The following is a 21,257-nucleotide window of genomic DNA, read 5'->3' as shown; positions in this document are numbered from 1 at the left end:
GGACTGTCATATCTAATGGATGCGACAATTCCGGGTGGCTGCTGGCTGATATTTTTAGGCTGGGGAGAGCCTAATAACCATAGGCCTCCCCAGTCTGAGAATACCAGCCCCCGGCTGTGGGGCTTTATCTTGGCTGGGTTATCAAAATTGGGGGAAATGCACACCGATTTTTTTTAAATAATTTATTTTATTGTACAATACAGACCTGCCCACCGTCGTCTGTGATTGGTTGCAGTCAGACAGCGTCGGGGCGTGTCTGACTGCAACCAATCACAGATGCCGGTGGTTGGGAGAAGCCGTGAATATGTATGAGCCTAATGAAGAAGAATGAGAGGCAGCGGGAGCAGTGTGACAGCCGCACCAGTGATCAGTGAGTATGAAGCGCTTGGAGAGAGACTGAGGGAGAATTAATTTATCCTGGAACAATGTGGTGACCTGCGTTATTGTTGACAAAAATGGAACCACAACGCAGCAAAACCGCAGTGCAAACGCATAGCTAACATTTTTCTTGCGTTTTGACACACCTCATTGATTTCAATGTGTGACAAAACACGCCAAGAACGCAAAAAGAATGAACATGCTGTTTTTTTGTCAAAGATTTTGACAAATAAAACACTGACAAACAAAACTAAGGTGCGGATGGAAATTCTGATTTCTCTTATGGTCATGTCACACACAACGACGTCGCTGCCAAGTCACCATTTTCTGTGACGTAGCAGCGACCTTGCTAGCGATGTCGCTGTGTGTGACATCCAGCAACGACCTGGCCCCTGATGTGAGGTCAACGGTTGTTGCTGAATGTCCTGGACCATTTTTTGGTCGTTGCTCTCCTGCTGTGAAGCACACATCACTGTGTGTGACAGCGAGAAAGCAACGAACTGAATGTGCAGGGAGCCGGCTTCTGCGGACGCTGGTAACCAAGGTAAATATCGGGTAACCAAGCAAAGGCTTGGTTACCCAATAGTTACCTTCGTTACCAGCATCAGCAGCTTCTTGAAGCCGGCTCCCTTCTTCCTGCACATGAAGCCAAGGTACATATCGGGTAACTATAAGCAAAGCAGTTTGCTTAGTAACCCGATGTTTACTCTGGCTACGAGTGCAGGGAGCCAGCGCTAAGCGGTGTGTGCTGGTAACCAAGGTAAATATTGGGTAACCAAGCGAAGCATCGCTTCCACGTGTTGCTGCTGGCAGGGGGCTGGTCACTGGTCGTTTGTGAGATCTGCCTGTTTGACAGCTCACCAGCGGCCATGTAACGACGCAGCAGCGATCCTGATAAGGTCAGATCGTCGTCGTGATCGCTGCTGCGTCGCTACGTGTGACCTAGGCTTTAGACTTTTCTGGGGAAACAAAAACATGCAGTTTGTCATTGACACAGTGCAGTTTAAAATGCATCAAAAATGTGGAAAAACGCGACATGCGTACATAGCCTTAGATTTCTCTTTTTTTCCATTCACTTTGCATTTTTCTAAATTGATAAACAATTTAACATTTCTAGTTTTGAAAGCAATCTTATTTTGCAGCTTTAGTCCCACACCTGTCTAAAAATGTTTAGCTATACCGGTATGTATGAGAATGCCAGAATGGTAGTGTAGTATCTTAACTGTTCTCGGGCAGCACATAACACCCAGTCGAGAACAATGACAGTCTATGCACACAGAACGATCTATTACCAATCATTCCATGCGCATGGGAAATCGGCAAATCTAACTAGTACATACAGTGCCTACAAGTAGTATTCAACCCCCTGCAGATTTAGCAGGTTTACACATTCGGAAATAACTTGGCATTGTGACATTTGGACTGTAGATCAGCCTGGAAGTGTGAAATGCACTGCAGCAAAAAAGAATGTTATTTCTTTTTTAATTTTTTTTTTAAATTGTGAAAAGTTTATTCAGAGGGTCATTTATTATTCAACCCCTCAAACCACCAGAATTCTGTTTGGTTCCCCTAAAGTATTAAGAAGTATTTCAGGCACAAAGAACAATGAGCTTCACATGTTTGGATTAATTATCTCTTTTTCCAGCCTTTTCTGACTAATTAAGACCCTCCCCAAACTTGTGAACAGCACGCATACTTGGTCAACATGGGAAAGACAAAGGAGCATTCCAAGGCCATCAGAGACAAGATCGTGGAGGGTCACAAGGCTGGCAAGGGGTACAAAACCCTTTCCAAGGAGTTGGCCCTACCTGGCTCCACTGTTGGGAGCATCATCCGGAAGTGGAAGGCTTATGGAACTACTGTTACCCTTCCACGGCCTGGACAGCCTTTGAAAGTTTCCACCCGTGCCGAGGCCAGGCTTGTCCGAAGAGTCAAGGCTAACCCAAGAACAACAAGGAAGGAGCTCTGGGAAGATCTCATGGCAGTGGGGACATTGGTTTCAGTCAATACCATAAGTAACGTACTCCACCGCAATAGTCTCCGTTCCAGACGAGCCCGTAAGGTACCTTTACTTTCAAAGCGGCATGTCAAGGCTTGTCTACAGTTTGCTCATGATCACTTGGAGGACTCTGAGACAGACTGGTTCAAGGTTCTCTGGTCTGATGAGACCAAGATCGAGATCTTTGGTGCCAACCACACACGTGACGTTTGGAGACTGGATGGCACTGCATACGACCCCAAGAATACCATCCCTACAGTCAAGCATGGTGGTGGCAGCATCATGCTGTGGGGCTGTTTCTCAGCCAAGGGGCCTGGCCATCTGGTCCGCATCCATGGGAAGATGGATAGCACGGCCTACCTGGAGATTTTGGCCAAGAACCTCCACTCCTCCATCAAGGATCTAAAGATGGGTCGTCATTTCATCTTCCAACAAGACAACGACCCAAAGCACACAGCCAAGAAAACCAAGGCCTGGTTCAAGAGGGAAAAAAATCAAGGTGTTGCAGTGGCCTAGTCAGTCTCCTGACCTTAACCCAATTGAAAACTTGTGGAAGGAGCTCAAGATTAAAGTCCACATGAGACACCCAAAGAACCTAGATAACTTGGAGAAGATCTGCATAGAGGAGTGGGCCAAGATAACGCCAGAGACCTGTGCCGGCCTGATCAGGTCTTATAAAAGACGATTATTAGCTGTAATTGCAAACAAGGGTTATTCCACAAAATATTAAACCCAGTCGTTGAATAATAATTGACCCACACTTTTATGTTGAAAATTTATTAAAATTTAACTGAGCAACATAACTTGTTGGTTTGTAAGATTTATGCATCTGTTAATAAATCCTGCTCTTGTTTGAAGTTTGCAGGCTCTAACTTATTTGCATCTTATCAAACCTGCTAAATCTGCAGGGGGTTGAATACTACTTGTAGGCACTGTATATAGCCAGGTTTTCCGATTGTCTATGCTGACGCATGTCGACATGAGTGATGAAGGCTGGCTGCTGGACAGCCGCGCTGTGTGGTAATGCACTATTAAAGGGGTTGTCCGGTCTAAATTCCCAAGTCTGCAGTCACTCTGTCACCCTATGTGACTGCAGACTTGTGAATCCGCACATCCCACACAGAGTGCTCTGCAAGAATTCTCCAATGTCAGAGCAGAGATTATTGATCATTGTGTACTTATATTTATTGGTGGCTCCCATTAATTCATTGAGGTCAACATATGGTCTAAAAGGCTCCTAAAGTCTGCAGTAATGCACAGTTACATATACACACACCACAATCTGAAATAGTCTATGATTAACTTTACCATTGGCATTCCCTGAACATTGCCCTCGCATTCTTCGGTAACTTGGTTCCTGTGTACCTAAGGCGTGTGATCAATGCAGTACAATACAAATAGCTGGACACATCCCGATACTCCCACTGAATCATGTACTAAGTACAATCTATAAATGTAGTCACTTTCATGTTTATCTGCGTCACTCTTCCCATTTATAAGTTAATGAATCAGCAACTGATTTGCTACTAAGCAACAAGCCCCGTCTTGGAATCCTGTCCACTACTACAACAACTGATAAGACAGTGATATTTGGAAAGATATGTACGGTATTTATGGGCCCTCAGTGATGGAATACTTGTGTCACCGGTGTGTTGGTTACTGTTATAATCACTGTATCACTGCATTATTACAGCTGCTATTTCCATTTCTTCTCTAATGAAAGCCATGTTTGTCGGGGACATCATGATTATAATAGTCTGGATCACTGCTTGCCATTTACACGAAAAAGTGAAACAAAAAGTGAAATAACGCAAAGCCTCGGACACTAGTTACCTTTTATTTTATCATGGCCAGTACATCATACAGAACATAAACTCAAATGGGCCTGAAAGCTGAGCAATGACTCAGTCCCTCTCCGAGTCTACCCTTACACAGTTATGTCCTGGGATCAGCCATTTTCCCTGTGTAGTAGAACCTAATTTTCTATTGTGAGAGGCTGCAGTCCTGACCTGAAGGTTGGGAGACGTCAGACCAGCACAATATGGACGATTTATCCGCAGCAATCAGTGGCTACTCCAAAGACCTATTAGGCTATGTGCCCACGGGACAACGTATCCGCGGATTTTGCAGCGGAAAACCCACGGATTTATCTGGATTTTCCAGATAATTTCTCCAGATGCCATTCACCATTTTTTAATGCTTATTATATTTACTTTTGTGACCCACAAAATGCTATTATTGCCTTTCTTCTCATTTCTATGAGATCTGCATGTAGGTTATTATGATCATAACTTATTGACTGCAGATATTCTTACATACTATCTGTGATCAGGCAGTTATCCATTACTAGCTGTCGCTACACAAGATATACTTTAAAATGCTTGTATTTGCTGTTATACCCATGACTATTGGACAAGCCATATATCCAATGTGACTAGAAATGTTCTTTTGCCATCTGACTTTTAGGGCTTTTATCTATTTTTTTTCTATAAAATATTACATTGCCTAGCCTTTAAAATAAAAAACAGGCAAAAAAGGTCTGCGTTACAAATAAAATGATTAAAGTTCAGAATAAAAAAATCATCCTTAAAGCGAATAAGTCAACAGATTTAAAAAAAAACAAAAAGGCATACACCTGATGAGGCCAGTGTACTTACTCTGAAATTCAACCCTCATCAGGTCTAATAGCTCTCTGAACTGAACTTCTCCAAAACTGAACTACTTCTATTCCCTCCGTCTAACCTTCCTAAACCTGACAGCTCCCTGTCTTTATGCGGGACTACAATACCTCCTAGGCCGCAGGCTCGCTGTCTTGTTTGACACCGAGCACTCCTTCACCTCCTATATACAAGCTGTCGCCCGCTCATCGCTTGCACCTGAAGAACATCTGTAGAATCTGCCCCTTTCTCACCATGGAAACTACAAAAAACCCTCACTGTGGCCCTGATCCACGCCTGCCTTCTCATCTGCAGTCCATCCTTAAGGCAACGGTTCCCAATTGCACATAGTTTCCGTTGCGAGAGCATCCGAAGCGATATGCTAATGACACTCTGTTGCGAGTGTGAGCTGATGGTCATGCAACTGTGATGTGATTCTTGCGATCGGATCATAGATGCGGAACATGGGGAGGGAGCACTTTCTCCCTCTCCTCCGCAGCCTGTCTGTGCGTACATCGCACTGTGGTTGGATGACACCCGTTTCACACGCACCCATAGACTTGAACGGGTGCGTGTGAGCCGAGATTCGCTGCAAAATGCAACATGCTGCGATCCATTTCTCATGCCAATATTTCATGAGAAAAGAATCACAGATGGACACTGCCCCATAGTTTTACACTGGTGCGAGTGCAATGCGATGTTTTATCGGATTGCATTCGTCTGTGCAAAATGCAAGAGGAACCGAGCCCTTATGATGTAGCCAGGAAGCTTCCGCTCTGTGCCAGTCATTGTACTGGCTGCCCATCCATCATTCGATTCAATTTAAATTGCTTGTTCTCACCCACAAAGCGCTCCACAGTGCGGCACCCCCCTACATATTTTTCCCTCATCTCTGTCTATCACCCCACCAGTTCTCTACACTCCGCAAACAACTTTCAACTAACATCCACACTAATCCAAACCTTCTACTCCTGGCTTCAAGACTCTTTCCGAGCTGAACCAATTCTCTGGAATGCTCTACCCCAAGAAACGAGGATGAACCACAATTTGCACAGCTTCAGACACTCCTTAGAAACACATTTTTAGGGTGGCCTATCACATTCCCTAATTGAAGTGAATTCATACACACATCCCCTCCGCTACCTATCGGAATATAACTCTACGTCACACTCCACCGCACCCAAAACCATCACAAAGATTGGCTGGTGACTGGCTCACACAGCCTTTATCTATCCCCTTTTTCTTGGTGATGGCTGGACAGTCATTGTAAATAAGCACCTGTACCTTGTCACCCTCCACCTCACCCCATTGTAGATTGTAGGCTACAGGGCAGGGTTTTCATTATTTTTGCTTTAATTATTGTATTTTCTATATCTGTTACCTATGAATGCTTGTATATACAGTTAGGTCCAGAAATATTTGGACAGTGACACAATTTTCGCGAGTTGGGCTCTGCATGCCACCACATTGGATTTGAAATGAAACCTCTACAACAGAATTCAAGTGCAGATTGTAACGTTTAATTTGAAGGTTTGAACAAAAATATCTGATAGAAATTGTAGGAATTGTACACATTTCTTTACAAACACTCCACATTTTAGGAGGTCAAAAGTAATTGGACAAATAAACCAAATAAAATATTTTTATTTTCAATATTTTGTTGCGAATCCTTTGGAGGCAATCACTGCCTTAAGTCTGGAACCCATGGACATCACCAAACGCTGGGTTTCCTCCTTCTTAATGCTTTGCCAGGCCTTTACAGCCGCAGCCTTCAGGTCTTGCTTGATTGTGGGTCTTTCCGTCTTAAGTCTGGATTTGAGCAAGTGAAATGCATGCTCAATTGGGTTAAGATCTGGTGATTGACTTGGCCATTGCAGAATGTTCCACTTTTTTGCACTCATGAACTCCTGGGTAGCTTTGGCTGTATGCTTGGGGTCATTGTCCATCTGTACTATGAAGCGCCGTCCGATCAACTTTGCGGCATTTGGCTGAATCTGGGCTGAAAGTATATCCCGGTACACTTCAGAATTCATCCAGCTACTCTTGTCTGCTGTTATGTCATCAATAAACACAAGTGACCCAGTGCCATTGAAAGCCATGCATGCCCATGCCATCACGTTGCCTCCACCATGTTTTACAGAGGATGTGGTGTGCCTTGGATCATGTGCCGTTCCCTTTCTTCTCCAAACTTTTTTCTTCCCATCATTCTGGTACAGGTTGATCTTTGTCTCATCTGTCCATAGAATACTCTTCCAGAACTGAGCTGGCTTCATGAGGTGTTTTTCAGCAAATTTAACTCTGGCCTGTCTATTTTTGGAATTGATGAATGGTTTGCATCTAGATGTGAACCCTTTGTATTTACTTTCATGGAGTCTTCTCTTTACTGTTGACTTAGAGACAGATACAACTACTTCACTGAGAGTGTTCTGGACTTCAGTTGATGTTGTGAATGGGTTCTTCTTCACCAAAGAAAGTATGCGGCGATCATCCACCACTGTTGTCATCCGTGGACGCCCAGGCCATTTTGAGTTCCCAAGCTCACCAGTCAATTCCTTTTTTCTCAGAATGTACCCGACTGTTGATTTTGCTACTCCAAGCATGTCTGCTATCTCTCTGATGGATTTTTTCTTTTTTTTCAGCCTCAGGATGTTCTGCTTCACCTCAATTGAGAGTTCCTTAGACCGCATGTTGTCTGGTCACAGCAACAGCTTCCAAATGCAAAACCACACACCTGTAATCAACCCCAGACCTTTTAACTACTTCATTGATTACAGGTTAACGAAGGAGATGCCTTCAGAGTTAATTGCAGCCCTTAGAGTCCCTTGTCCAATTACTTTTGGTCCCTTGAAAAAGAGGAGGCTATGCATTACAGAGCTATAATTCCTAAACCCTTTCTCCGATTTGGATGTGAAAACTCATATTGTAGCTGGGAGTGTGCACTTTCAGCCCATATTATATATATAATTGTATTTCTGAACATGTTTTTGTAAACAGCTAAAATAACAAAACTTGTGTCACTGTCCAAATATTTCTGGACCTAACTGTAAACCTCTGAATTGTAATGCGCTGTGGAATATGTTGGCGGTATAGAATTAAGGCCCCGTCACACTAAGCAACATCGCTAGCAACATCGCTGCTAACGAACAACTTTTGTGACGTTGCTAGCGATGTTGCTGTGTGTGACATCCAGCAACAACCTGGCCCCTGCTGTGAGGTCGTTGGTTGTTGCTGAATGTCCTGGGCCATTTTTTAGTTGTTGCTGTCCTGCTGTGAAGCACAGATCGCTGTGTGTGACAGCGAGACAGCAACAACTAAATGTGCAGGCAGCAGGAGCCGGCTTCTGCAGAGGCTGGTAACCAATGTAAACATCGGGTAACCAAGAAGCCCTGTCCTTGGTTACCCGATATTTACCTTTGATACCAGCCTCAGCCGCTCTCACTGTCAGTGCCGGCTCCTGCTCTGTAAACATGTAGCTGCAGGACACATCGGGTTAATTAACCCGATGTGTGCTGTAACTAGGAGAGCAAGGAGCCAGCGCTCAGTGTGCGCTGCTCCCTGCTCTCTGCACGTGTGGCTGGACACTGGTTGCTGGTGAGCTCACCAGCAACTCGTGTAGCCACGCTCCAGCGATCCCTGCCAGGTCAGGTTGCTGGTGGGATCGCTGGAGCGTCGCAGTGTGACAGCTCACCAGCAACCTCCTAGCAACTTACCAGCGATCCCTATCGTTGTTGGGATCGCTGGTAAGTTGCTTAGTGTGACTGGACCTTTAAAGATCATTATATTATCATATCTCGATCTGGTGGATAATGTAAACAGTTTATATTGTGATTCTAGTGACAGATCCACTTATGGCAGCATTTTCTGTACTACACTATGTTGTGATTATTTGTGGGGTTTTTTGCTTGTATTAATTAGACTCCAATGTCCTGCTGATCAGACATGACAACACGGGTATTAAAACAGCACTCAGACACAGACCAGCCTTTGACTGCATTCTGTCAAGCCCCTAGCAACCATGCTTAATCCTATTAACTACTGTCTCTCCTAAGATCAAAACATGTATCCCTTTGTTAGCAGTAAGCCGTTTTGCTACGATGTAACCTGGAAAATGTGACATTAGAAAACACAGGTTCTCTCATTTCTACATAAAGAGACCTATTCTAAGAGTTTGCAGACACTTGCTGTATATCTTCTTTAGTCTATTTCTTTTTCCCCAGGTGCTGCCACTCTTAGCTAAGTTCGCTTAAGAAAGGGTAACAGCAACAACCAAGCATCAAAATACGGAATGGCTACATTTACACATTCATTACTAGTGTGAGCCATGAACACAAAATTCATACATTAAAAAAGGAAAGGGAAAAAAAATGAAAGAGCTTTGGTAGATTGTGAATTCTGAGCCACACCTTCTCATTCAGAAAAGCTGGAAGTCAGAACTTGAGAAGGGTCTTCTCAAAAATGCAAATAAATTGCCTTCACCGAGCGCTGATCGGGGTTACAGCAAGTCTACCGTTACTTGTTTAACATGTAACCATTGTGAGGGTTTTGTATGAAGAAGCATTGGCGCAGTTGTTTTCACATACGCTTACACTAATTGTCGGAAATACATTCCCAGCTAACCGGAGAAGATGTGCTGTTGACAAACCAAATTCTCGATGACTGCATGGAAGATGCAATCAATGAGAAACAAGCGTTTTATTGTTTCATGCTTAGCCCTGCAGCTTTTTGTAGCATTACTGATTTCATCTATTTAGCTACAGCAGAAGTCCAAAGCAATAGTATGCAATGGTGGACTGCAGCAGGCCTTCATGGCTAAAATCAAAAAGACACAGTGAGGCCCAGGCAGGTTTACAATGGGCAATGATCGGGACCAAACATTCATAAGAACAAGCTTTCCTGTGATAACACAATAAATCCCTAAATAAGATGTCCAGGACTGTGATAACCTATATTTAGATATTTGTGACCAATCAGATCAATTGAGATCTGCAAACTGACAATGCCATTAGTTCATCTGCTTGCATGGCCAGCGGCAAGCGGAAATTTGGAGAGCTGGGACACCAGAAAAGTGTGGAGGCCATTCTCAGGTCAGGTACTACAGATCAGCTCCCATCTACGTCAAAGATCTGTCCAGTGTAGGTTTACTAGTAAGAAAGTGACTGTTATATTATATATATAATATATATATATATTTTATTTATTTATTTTTAAACGTGCATACACCCCTCACATTTTTGCAATTACTGTATTTTATTCTAGACTTTCATGGGACAACACTGAAGATATGACACTTTACATTTTATCAAAGTAGTCAGTGTACAGCTTATGTAAGGCTGTGTGTGCACGTTGCATATTTACATGCGTTGACGCAGCGTTTTGAACTGCAGCGTAAACTCATGCGTTCTGCTTCCCCAGCAAAGTCTATGAGAATTTAGCAAATTCCATGCACACGTTGCATTTTGAAATGCAGCGTTTTGGATGCCAAATTTTTTACAAAATCGATGCGTTCTAAAAAGCAACATGTCACTTCTTTTGTGCGTTTTGGATGCTTTTCCCTCTGTCTATGGGAGATCAAGCATCCAGAACGCATCAATTCTGCATTCAAAATGCATTAAAAATACATCCAAAACGCAACGTTTTGGCTGCGTTTTGAAACACACATGCAATGACAAAAACGCTTAGTTTTATTTGTCACGTCAGAACGCAACGTGCGCATATACCCCAACAGTGTAAACTTGGTGCGCTCTCTAAATAACTGAACACAGCCATTAATGTCAAAACCGCTGGCAACAAGAATGAGTACACCCCTAAGTGAAAATGGCCAAATTGTGCCTAATTAGTCAAGTTCCCTCCCTGTCGTCACGCACAGATCAGAAAAAATGAACCTACAAGTCAGGAGTAAACCAGAAAAAAAAATATCAGAAAACTAGAATAAAACAATTATACTGTGAGTAAAAAAACATAACAGTAATACCGGTACATGTTATGGAGACGGTCTGCCTCCTTCCTCAGTTGTGTGTCATGTGACTCAGTCTTGCAAAGTCTCAGGTGTGAATGGGGAGCAGGTGTATTTGATATTATTGCTCACACACACTCATACTGGTCACTGGAAGTTCAACATGGCACCTTATGGCAAAGAAATGTCTGAGGATCTGAAAAAAAAGAATTGCTGCTCTACATAAAGATGGCCTAGGCTCGAAGAAGATGGCCACACCCGGAAATTGATCTGCAGCACGGTGATTAAGACCATACAGAAGTTTAACAAGAAAGGATCCATTCAGAACAGGCCTCACCATGGTCGATCAAAGAAGCTGAGTGCACGTGCTCAGCGTCATATGCAGAGTTTGTCATTTCAAAATAGATGCACGAGTGCTGCCAGCATAACCGCAGAAGTAAAAGGAATGGGGAGGGGGGTCAGCCTGTTAGTGCTCAGACCATATGTTGCACAATGCATCAAATTGGTATGCACAGCCGTCATCCCAGAAGGAAGCCTCTTCTAAAGATGATGCACAACAAAGACTGTAAACAGTTTGCTGAAGGCAAGCAGGCTAAGAACATGGATTACTGGAATCAGGTCTTGCGGTTTGATAAGACTAAGAAACTTATTTGATTCAGATGGTGTCCGACGTGTGAGCCGGCAACCAGATGAGGAATACAGACAAGTGTGTCTTACCTACAGTCAACCATGGTGGTGAGAATGTCATGGGGCTACATGAGTGCAACAGGCTAAGGGGAGCTACAGATTATTGAGGGAACCATGAATACCAACATGTACTGTGACATACTGATTCAGAGCATGGTCCCCTCCCTTTCGAAATTTGGCCTCAGAGCAATATTTAAACATGATAACGTCCCCAAACACACCTCAAAAACGACCAATGCCTTGCTAAAGATAATGAGGGTAAAGTTTCTTGAGAGGCCAAGCAGGTCTCCAGACCTAAACCCTAATGAACATCTGTCAGGCATCCTCAACAGAAGGTCTCTAAAATTCACCAGCTCCATGATGTCGTTATGGTGGAGTGAAAGAGGATTCCAGTGGCTTCAGTGAAGCTTTAGTGAACTCCATGGCCAAGAGAGTTAAGTGCTTGAAAAATAATAGTGGCGACACACAATACTGACACTGTGTACAATTTGGCAATCTTTACCTAGGGGTGTACTCACTTTTGTAGACAGTAGTTTTGATATTAATGGCTGTGTGTTGAGTTATTTAGAGGGCACAGCAAATGTACACTGTTATTCCACCTGTGTACTGACTACATTACATGGTATGACTGCCCAATAATTGACTAAAATTGGACTCGTTACTTGAGTCGAGCCAGTCCGAGCGTTCAACCTGCTCGATTCGAGTAAAGAGCACTCGAACACTTTAGTGCTCGCTCATCACTAAAAAACACACACATGTGTATGTATATATACTTTAATATTGAGTCTTACTTAGAGTAAGGCCAGGAAAACAAAGGGCCAACAACTTGGCACAGTATCCTCTGTTACTAGATTCAGAGCCAGTACTAGAACATGACTTTTTATTGCTAAGTCTTGTGACCAAATGTAATTGCAGAACTGTGTCATTGTCTAAAAGCCTTTAGTTACGCGAACAAACACACATTCTACATTGGTCAGCATGCAATCGTAACTCTTATTTTGATGACAGGTGCATTGTGTAAGCTTGCAAATCCTGATAACATTCAGGCCACCAGTTACATCTATTGTTGAGAAAATGAGTTATATCTCAGTACTCATTGTATGTGTGTAATGCCCTCAAAAGAAACATTATGAGCACATACAAATGGGACTGAAAGAAAAATAATCAAACGTGAACCTCGCCATTTCACTGTACATGGGTAATGGGTAAAAATATGATCTCGAGGTTACCAGGCTTTCTTCAGTACATGAACTAACTGGCAACATATACAACTGATCGGTGAACTTTTACTGATCGGAGGTCATTTTAATACCTGTTGACGCAGTCAGACCAAACTAAACGATGCACACTGAGTGATCTATACTAGATCATTTATAGAATGTCAGTTCTTGGCAGTGGGAGCCCTGATTATACAGGATGATGCACCACTGAGAACGATTATCTTTTGCTCTTTCAGCGGTCGTTTAAATGCCTGTTGTTACAGCCAGACCAAATGAAACGATGCACACGGAGCGATCTATACTAGATCCTTTATAGAATGTCATAGTTCTTGGCAGTGAGAGTCGTGATTATACAAGATGCACACTGAGCAATCTATACTAGATCCTTTATAGAATGTCATAGTTCTTGGCAGTGAGAGTCGTGATTATACAAGATGCACACTGAGCAATCTATACTAGATCCTTTATAGAATGTCATAGTTCTTGGCAGTGAGAGTCCTGATTATACAGGATGATCTTTTGCTTGTTCAACGGGTGATCAGCACCCTGTTTACACTGCAGGATAATTGCGAAACAAGTTTTTTAAACAACGTTCATTCACAATTATCTTACACTGTAAATGCCATATACATTACAGAAATATCAGCCCTAAGACACTAATTTTGATTGTAGTATCCACTGACTCCCATTTACTCAGCAGAGGACAAGGGGGTGTCCTTTTTGTCACATTCAAGTGGTATGCAAAGATATACCTATTTTTTTTCTACTGTTGAGAAAAAGTGTTAGGCTATGTGCGCACGTTGCGCGATTTGGCAACACATGCAAGTTTCAAATCGCATGTATTGTGACTGTCGAATTGATGCAAAATTCATGTGCTCTGGATGCTGCCTCTCCCATAGACAGAGTGGGAGTAGCATCCAAAGCGCACAAAATAAGTGACATGTTGCTTCTTAGAACGCAGCGATTCAGCAACAAATTTCAGCATGCAAATCACTGCGTTCTAAAACGCAACGTGCGGATGGAATTTGCACAATCTTCATAGATTGTGCTGGGGACGCAGAACACATGCGTTTACGCTGCAGTGCAAAGCGCAGCGTAAACATATGAAAATATACAACGTGTGAACATACCCTTACTGCAAAATATTAGGAGCAATGACCAACGGATGCTAATGTATGGCTATTGGAAACGTATATCGCATATGTTGAGGAATACTCCCTACCTATACCTTCCAAAAAAATACTCCCAGAATATGAGGGTGTCACCAGTAACTAGCGATATGTCATATTTTGTGACAACCACCTTCACACCAATCTCGTTACAAGTCCCAAGATGTACCAAGTCGGAAGGTAACATTGTCTCTCCAATGCGAATAATGTAAAGTATTATAAACAACATCTGTGATATTATAGCAAGTCAGAAAGGTTATCCAAAAACAAAGTTATAGTGTTCTTCCTTTCCGGTCATGGTTTTGAAGGTATCCACTAGAGGAGAGCGCTGTCCATCCATCAATGACACTGCAGAATGAGGAAGTCCATTTAGCACCTGAGCCAAGCGCAGCCGATCACAAGCCTCCTTCACTTCCCCATTCTTCCTTATGTCATAAAAGCTAAAAGGATCATTCCATACAAATTCACTAATTGATTTCATGACAATCAGATTGTTTTAATCTTCCTAATTTGTTTTTGACTGCACCAATTTGTTACACAAAAAACTGTGGTTTGAGGCAGAGCTAAGAAGCTCTGCAATCCTAAGCATCCCATATCCACTCGAATATTAGTAACCCTTAAAAAATGAACAACAGTAAAAGATACCAGATGAAGGAGACCCTCTCTCAATGAAAACACCGTCATCTCTGTAGCCCTAACATAGGCTGCGTAATTTACCTACATTCAAACAATGGAAGCAGCTGAAGAGGTGGAGAACGCCTTTAAGAAGGTAGAAACATCCAACATAACACAACTTAATATTTTACTGGGTAAAAAAATAAATAAATTAGAAGACATCCTGGAGACTTACCGGTTTCGGCATGGTTGGTTCTGTTTCAAAGTTTTGCCAATTAGAAAATTTGAGATCTCAGGACCAATATTTCACCTAAAACAAAAAAGGAAAAAGGGACTAGACTTAGAAGATTTTGAAGTGATGACACGTGCGGTATCCAGCCTTACAGGATGTGAGGATTATTATGGGAAACAGCTCATTTAAGGTTTTGTGGTAAGGTCTATGAATCATAAGTAACACAAGTCACTATGAAGGAGCGTGCCTCACCCAGTGGCAGAAAGGCCATTGTCACCACACCCATAATGCTGAGCATATTCCGGATCGTAGCTCTCCACATCTCCTCAGCATCTGATGGACACCAGCTCCTAATTAGGAATCATACTATATTCCGTACTTAATTAGCACCCAAAGGGCAGAGAAGATTTTCAAAGCCTCTGGCAAATTTGGAGATGCAAAGCCCCAGGTAATATTGGTGCCAACCTGCATCATATCAACATATACCCCCTTTTGCCACCTTCCACTTGGCAGGCATCTAAATGTTTCCAAAATAATAGAGATATTTGAAAACATTAAGGAATAACTCCCTGGAGGCTGCCCAGTCAAATGATGGGGTGTCCTGGTATTAGCCAAAGACCAGAAGAATTTATGTAAAGGGTGTACTCACAATTATTGACCAAAGAAAAAAAACCCTTAAAAGTACATTTTATTATTTCATGTTAAAACAATCCCTAGACATATACACATAAACAGGACAGACAATCCCAAATCTGCCAACATCCAATGGAACCCCTCTGTAGTCCTAACAGAAAGGAGCAGGCAAATAAATGGGGTAAGTCAAATTATCCCCTAATGAACAAACAATTCATGCTGTATCATGATAAATCCAGTATCGTGAAGGAGTACCAGAAAAATGATAATGGTGCAACCAGGGTATGGCCCAAATTCCCTTCAAAAGGCCCTACCTACCCGCGGAGGTTGGCACCCTAGACCTGGACGCAATGGCGCCCCCGCTCACCGATGACTCACCCTTCTTTCCCTCTACTGATCTCATGTGCAGCTATTCTGGGAGGAGGAGGGAGTGTGGGGAGGTTGCACCAACAAGCTAATCAATAAATGAGGACTCAAACACACATATCAATGATACAGTAGATTTTTCATATTTAAACAGTGTTAAAGTGGACCAGATCAAAAAAGAAGGATCACATTCAATATCAAGGTACAATTTCGGATCCTGAGTGCTAAAAAATTCCCCTAGCACCAATCCAGTAATTATCCAACACGCTTCCAGTTGGACAAATAGTGAAATACATTAATGCCTATTCGGTATATTGCATACAGCTACTGTGTATCATAACTAGATCATACAATAGATGCAATCCCTAAGCTAATAATCAATGCAAACGGAGGCAAAGGCCTCTTAAAGGATCACAAAAATAAGATCATTTGATCCCAGAGCAGTCCTCTTATAAGCTATTACTAGAAGCTAGAACTTGCCCTCTTACAGGTGTCAACTTGGACCCAGGTGTATTTTCACCATTCATAGCACTTCAAGGATGAGATAAGTACTATGTTCACATCAGATTTATTTGTTGTATGGTTACTTGGACCTGATTGATTCTGGCGGTGCCCCACTGCATTCTTGTGAAATACACAATAGTAATGTGCCTTCTATGAAAATTTATGATAATTGCCTTCTGTGAAGTGCCTACTTATGATATAACCTGGTGGATGGTCCCTAATAGCTTATAAGAGGACTGCTCTGGGATCAAATGATCTTATTTTTGTGATCCTTTAAGAGGCCTTTGCCTCCGTTTGCATTGATTATTAGCTTAGGGATTGCATCTATTGTATGATCTAGTTATGATACACAGTAGCTGTATGCAATATACCGAATAGGCATTAATGTATTTCACTATTTGTCCAACTGGAAGCGTGTTGGATAATTACTGGATTGGTGCTAGGGGAATTTTTTAGCACTCAGGATCCGAAATTGTACCTTGATATTGAATGTGATCCTTCTTTTTTGATCTGGTCCACTTTAACACTGTTTAAATATGAAAAATCTACTGTATCATTGATATGTGTGTTTGAGTCCTCATTTATTGATTAGCTTGTTGGTGCAACCTCCCCACACTCCCTCCTCCTCCCAGAATAGCTGCACATGAGATCAGTAGAGGGAAAGAAGGGTGAGTCATTGGTGAGCGGGGGCGCCATTGCGTCCAGGTCTAGGGTGCCAACCTCCGCGGGTAGGTAGGGCCTTTTGAAGGGAATTTGGGCCATACCCTGGTTGCACCATTATCATTTTTCTGGTACTCCTTCACGATACTGGATTTATCATGATACAGCATGAATTGTTTGTTCATTAGGGGATAATTTGACTTACCCCATTTATTTGCCTGCTCCTTTCTATTAGGACTACAGAGGGGTTCCATTGGATGTTGGCAGATTTGGGATTGTCTGTCCTGTTTATGTGTATATGTCTAGGGATTGTTTTAACATGAAATAATAAAATGTACTTTTAAGGTGTCCTGGTATTAACCAGTCCTACGGGGGTGTAAATCTTACATCACTATAGTAAATGACAAAGCTAGTGTCAAGAGGTGGATGCCATGTGCTGGCACCTTGCCTTACTGACTGGCATGCGCCTCAATGTGGCTGCCATATGAATGAGTCCTATTTAGGCAGTTCAGTGTGAGGCAATGCTCTGTGATGGAAGTGAAGCATTCTGTAATGGAGGCACTCGGCAGCCCCACCTCTACCTGCCTGTCTGACGACTAACTTGTTCTGCTACTTTCTACCTTCGTAGTATATAAAATGGGTGCAGACGCCTGGCATGCTGCGTGCACAAGAAGAACATGTCCTCTTCTCCTACCTGGGTTATGCACTATGGCAAGCAAGCTAGGCATCTTGTTACATGAGTGCGTCCCAGGGAACAGAATCACACTGCCATGCAAAGTACTCCTGACACAGGGTCCGTGCTCCCCCCCGACACAGGGTCCGTGCTCCCCCCGACACAGGGTCCGTGCTCCCCCCGACACAGGGTCCGTGCTCCCCCCGACACAGGGTCCGTGCTCCCCCCGACACAGGGTCCGTGCTCCCCCCCGACACAGGGTCCGTGCTCCCCCCCGACACAGGGTCCGTGCTCCCCCCCGACACAGGGTCCGTGCTCCCCCCCGACACAGGGTCCGTGCTCCCCCCCGACACAGGGTCCGTGCTCCCCCCCGACACAGGGTCCGTGCTCCCCCCCGACACAGGGTCCGTGCTCCCCCCCGACACAGGGTCCAGACTTCCCCGACACAGGGTCCAGACTTCCCCGACACAGGGTCCAGACTTCCCCGACACAGGGTCCAGACTTCCCCGACACAGGGTCCAGACTTCCCCGACACAGGGTCCAGACTTCCCCGACACAGGGTCCAGACTTCCCCGACACAGGGTCCAGACTTCCCCGACACAGGGTCCAGACTTCCCCGACACAGGGTCCAGACTTCCCCGACACAGGGTCCAGACTTCCCCGACACAGGGTCCAGACTTCCCCGACACAGGGTCCAGACTTCCCCGACACAGGGTCAGTGTTCCCAACACAGGGTTCATACTCCCAACACAGGGTCAGTACGCTCCACACATGATCAGTATTTTCCAGAGGGTCCATACTCCCAACTTAGGGTCAGTATTCTTCAGAGGGTCAGTACTCCCAATTTAGGGTCAGTACTCTCCACACGTGATCAGTATTTTTCAGAGGGTCAGTACTCTCCACACAGGGTCAGTAGTATCAACACAGGGTGTGTACTCTCCACAAAGGGACTCTTCATGCAGGGTCAATGCTTCCCACGGAAGGTCAGCATTCTCCACACAGGGTTAGCGCTCAATGCTGGGTCACTACTCTCCACACAGGGTCAGTGCCCTCCACAGAGTCAGTACCCTTTATCCAGGATGCGTATTCTCAACACAGGGAAAGTAATTTGCACACAAGGTGACTACTACCCACACAGGGTTAGTATTTTTCACAGTCAGTACCCTCCATATAGCTTCTGTACCCTCCACACAGGGTCAGTGCTCCACATGCTGGGCCAGTACTTTTCACACAGGGTCAGCACCCTCCATATAGCCTCTACCCACCACACAGGGTCAGTGCTCCACATGCTGGGTCACTACTTTTCACACAGGGTCAGTACCCTCCATATAGCCTCTACCCTCCACACAAGGTCAGTGCCCCCATGCTGGGTCAGTACTTTTCACACAGGGTCAGCACCCTCCATATAGCCTCTACCCTCCACACAGGGTCAGTGCCCCCATGCTGGGTCAGTACTTTTCACACAGGGTCAGCACCCTCCATATAGCCTCTACCCTCCACACAGGGTCAGTCCTCCACATGCTGGGCCAGTACTTTTCACACAGGGTCAGCACCCTCCATATAGCCTCTACCCTCCACACAAGGTCAGTGCCCCCATGCTGGGTCAGTACTTTTCACACAGGGTCAGCACCCTCCATATAGCCTCTACCCTCCACACAGGGTCAGTCCTCCACATGCTGGGCCAGTACTTTTCACACAGGGTGAGCACCCTCCATATAGCCTCTACCCTCCACACAAGGTCAGTGCCCCCATGCTGGGTCAGTACTTTTCACACAGGGTCAGCACCCTCCATATAGCCTCTACCCTCCTCACAGGGTCAGTGCTCCACATGCTGGGCCAGTACTTCTCACACAGGGTCAGCACCCTCCATATAGCCTCTACCCTCCACACAGGGTCAGTCCTCCACATGCTGGGCCAGTACTTTTCACACAGGGTCAGCACCCTCCATATAGCCTCTACCCTCCACACAAGGTCAGTGCCCCCATGCTGGGTCAGTACTTTTCACACAGGGTCAGCACCCTCCATATAGCCTCTACCCTCCACACAGGGTCAGTGCTCCACATGCTGGGCCAGTACTTCTCACACAGGGTCAGCACCCTCCATATAGCCTCTACCCTCCTCACAGGGTCAGTGCTCCACATGCTGGGCCAGTACTTTTCACACAGGGTCAGCACCCTCCATATAGCCTCTACCCTCCTCACAGGGTCAGTGCTCCACATGCTGGGCCAGTACTTTTCACACAGGGTCAGTACCCTCCATATAGCCTCTACCCTCCTCACAGGGTCAGTGCTCCACATGCTGGGCCAGTACTTTTCACACAGGGTCAGCACCCTCCATATAGCCTCTACCCTCCTCACAGGGTCAGTGCTCCACATGCTGGGCCAGTACTTTTCACACAGGGTCAGCACCCTCCATATAGCCTCTACCCTCCTCACAGGGTCAGTGCTCCACATGCTGGGCCAGTACTTTTCACACAGGGTCAGTACCCTCCATATAGCCTCTACCCTCCTCACAGGGTCAGTGCTCCACATGCTGGGCCAGTACTTTTCACACAGGGTCAGCACCCTCCATATAGCCTCTACCCTCCTCACAGGGTCAGTGCTCCACATGCTGGGCCAGTACTTTTCACACAGGGTCAGCACCCTCCATATAGCCTCTACCCTCCACACAAGGTCAGTGCCCCCATGCTGGGTCAGTACTTTTTACACAGGGTGACTACTTTCCATACAGGTCAGAACACCCGAAGAAGTGTGACTACTCCCTACAGAGCGACGTTCCCTCAGCACAGAGCGAGTGCTCGCCATACCGGTGGGCTCTCCACAACAGGTGCTTCACCCAGCAGCTCTAGTGCATGAGGGAACTGCGCCCCTGAGGCTGCTGGCACTCAGTAACAGCTCCGTACTCCTGGAGCCACCTGCCGACACCGGCTCCTCCGTACTGAAAATAAAGGAGAGAAATCTTGTAGCGCAGAAACTCACCCCAGCGCCAGTCACTGCCCGAGGTGCCCTGCTCTCCCCGGGTGCTCCTGTACTGCAATATGGCTGCTGAGTGGCAAAGTTAGTGCGGCAGGTCCCTCCCTCCCGGCCGCCACTCCCTCGCCTGCGACCTGGTGTGGCTCTACCTGCCTCTCCCTCCAGTGCTGCACGTCACCATAGGAGAAGCCCAGAGACCCGCCATCAGCTGGCCGCAGTACAGTGCCCTGGCGCCCAGAGGGCACTGCCACAGGCTGAGAACAGGACCCACCTGTTACACCCATGCCCTCCACTATTCTGTAGCCAGGAACTCCTTGTACATTTATTATTTATTTATTGTCTATACCAATACTGCCACATAATATAACCTGCTGAAGGAGCTGTACTTGTATGGAGAACAGACTGAGAAGACTGTCCCTCTACCAGCCATACCCATATACTAACAGGTCAGCCACACTACCACACAGGAATCTAGACTGACAAGACTGCCCTGTACCAGCCATACCCATATACTAACAGGTCAGCCACACTACCACACA

General features: G+C 45.0%; 1 protein-coding gene across 1 annotated transcript in view; it reads right to left on the bottom strand.

The window, feature by feature from the left end:
* Window positions 1–20,818, bottom strand: part of LOC142296341 (ezrin-like) — a 100,567-nt gene extending 79,749 nt beyond the window's left edge. Inside the window, exons 1-2 of the mRNA XM_075339812.1 lie at window positions 20,725–20,818; window positions 14,914–14,988 (exon numbers count right to left, since the gene is read on the bottom strand). Coding sequence (XP_075195927.1) covers window positions 14,914–14,925 — 12 coding nt within the window. The 5' untranslated portion in view covers window positions 14,926–14,988; window positions 20,725–20,818. The remainder of the gene's footprint in view (window positions 1–14,913; window positions 14,989–20,724) is intronic.
* Window positions 20,819–21,257: the final 439 nt, after the last annotated feature.

Source organism: Anomaloglossus baeobatrachus, chromosome 3 (genome assembly GCF_048569485.1).
Source record: "Anomaloglossus baeobatrachus isolate aAnoBae1 chromosome 3, aAnoBae1.hap1, whole genome shotgun sequence".
NCBI lineage: Eukaryota > Metazoa > Chordata > Amphibia > Anura > Aromobatidae > Anomaloglossus > Anomaloglossus baeobatrachus.
The sequence above is the reverse complement of the archived record's forward strand: the minus strand, read 5'-3'. Positions and strand labels throughout refer to the sequence as shown.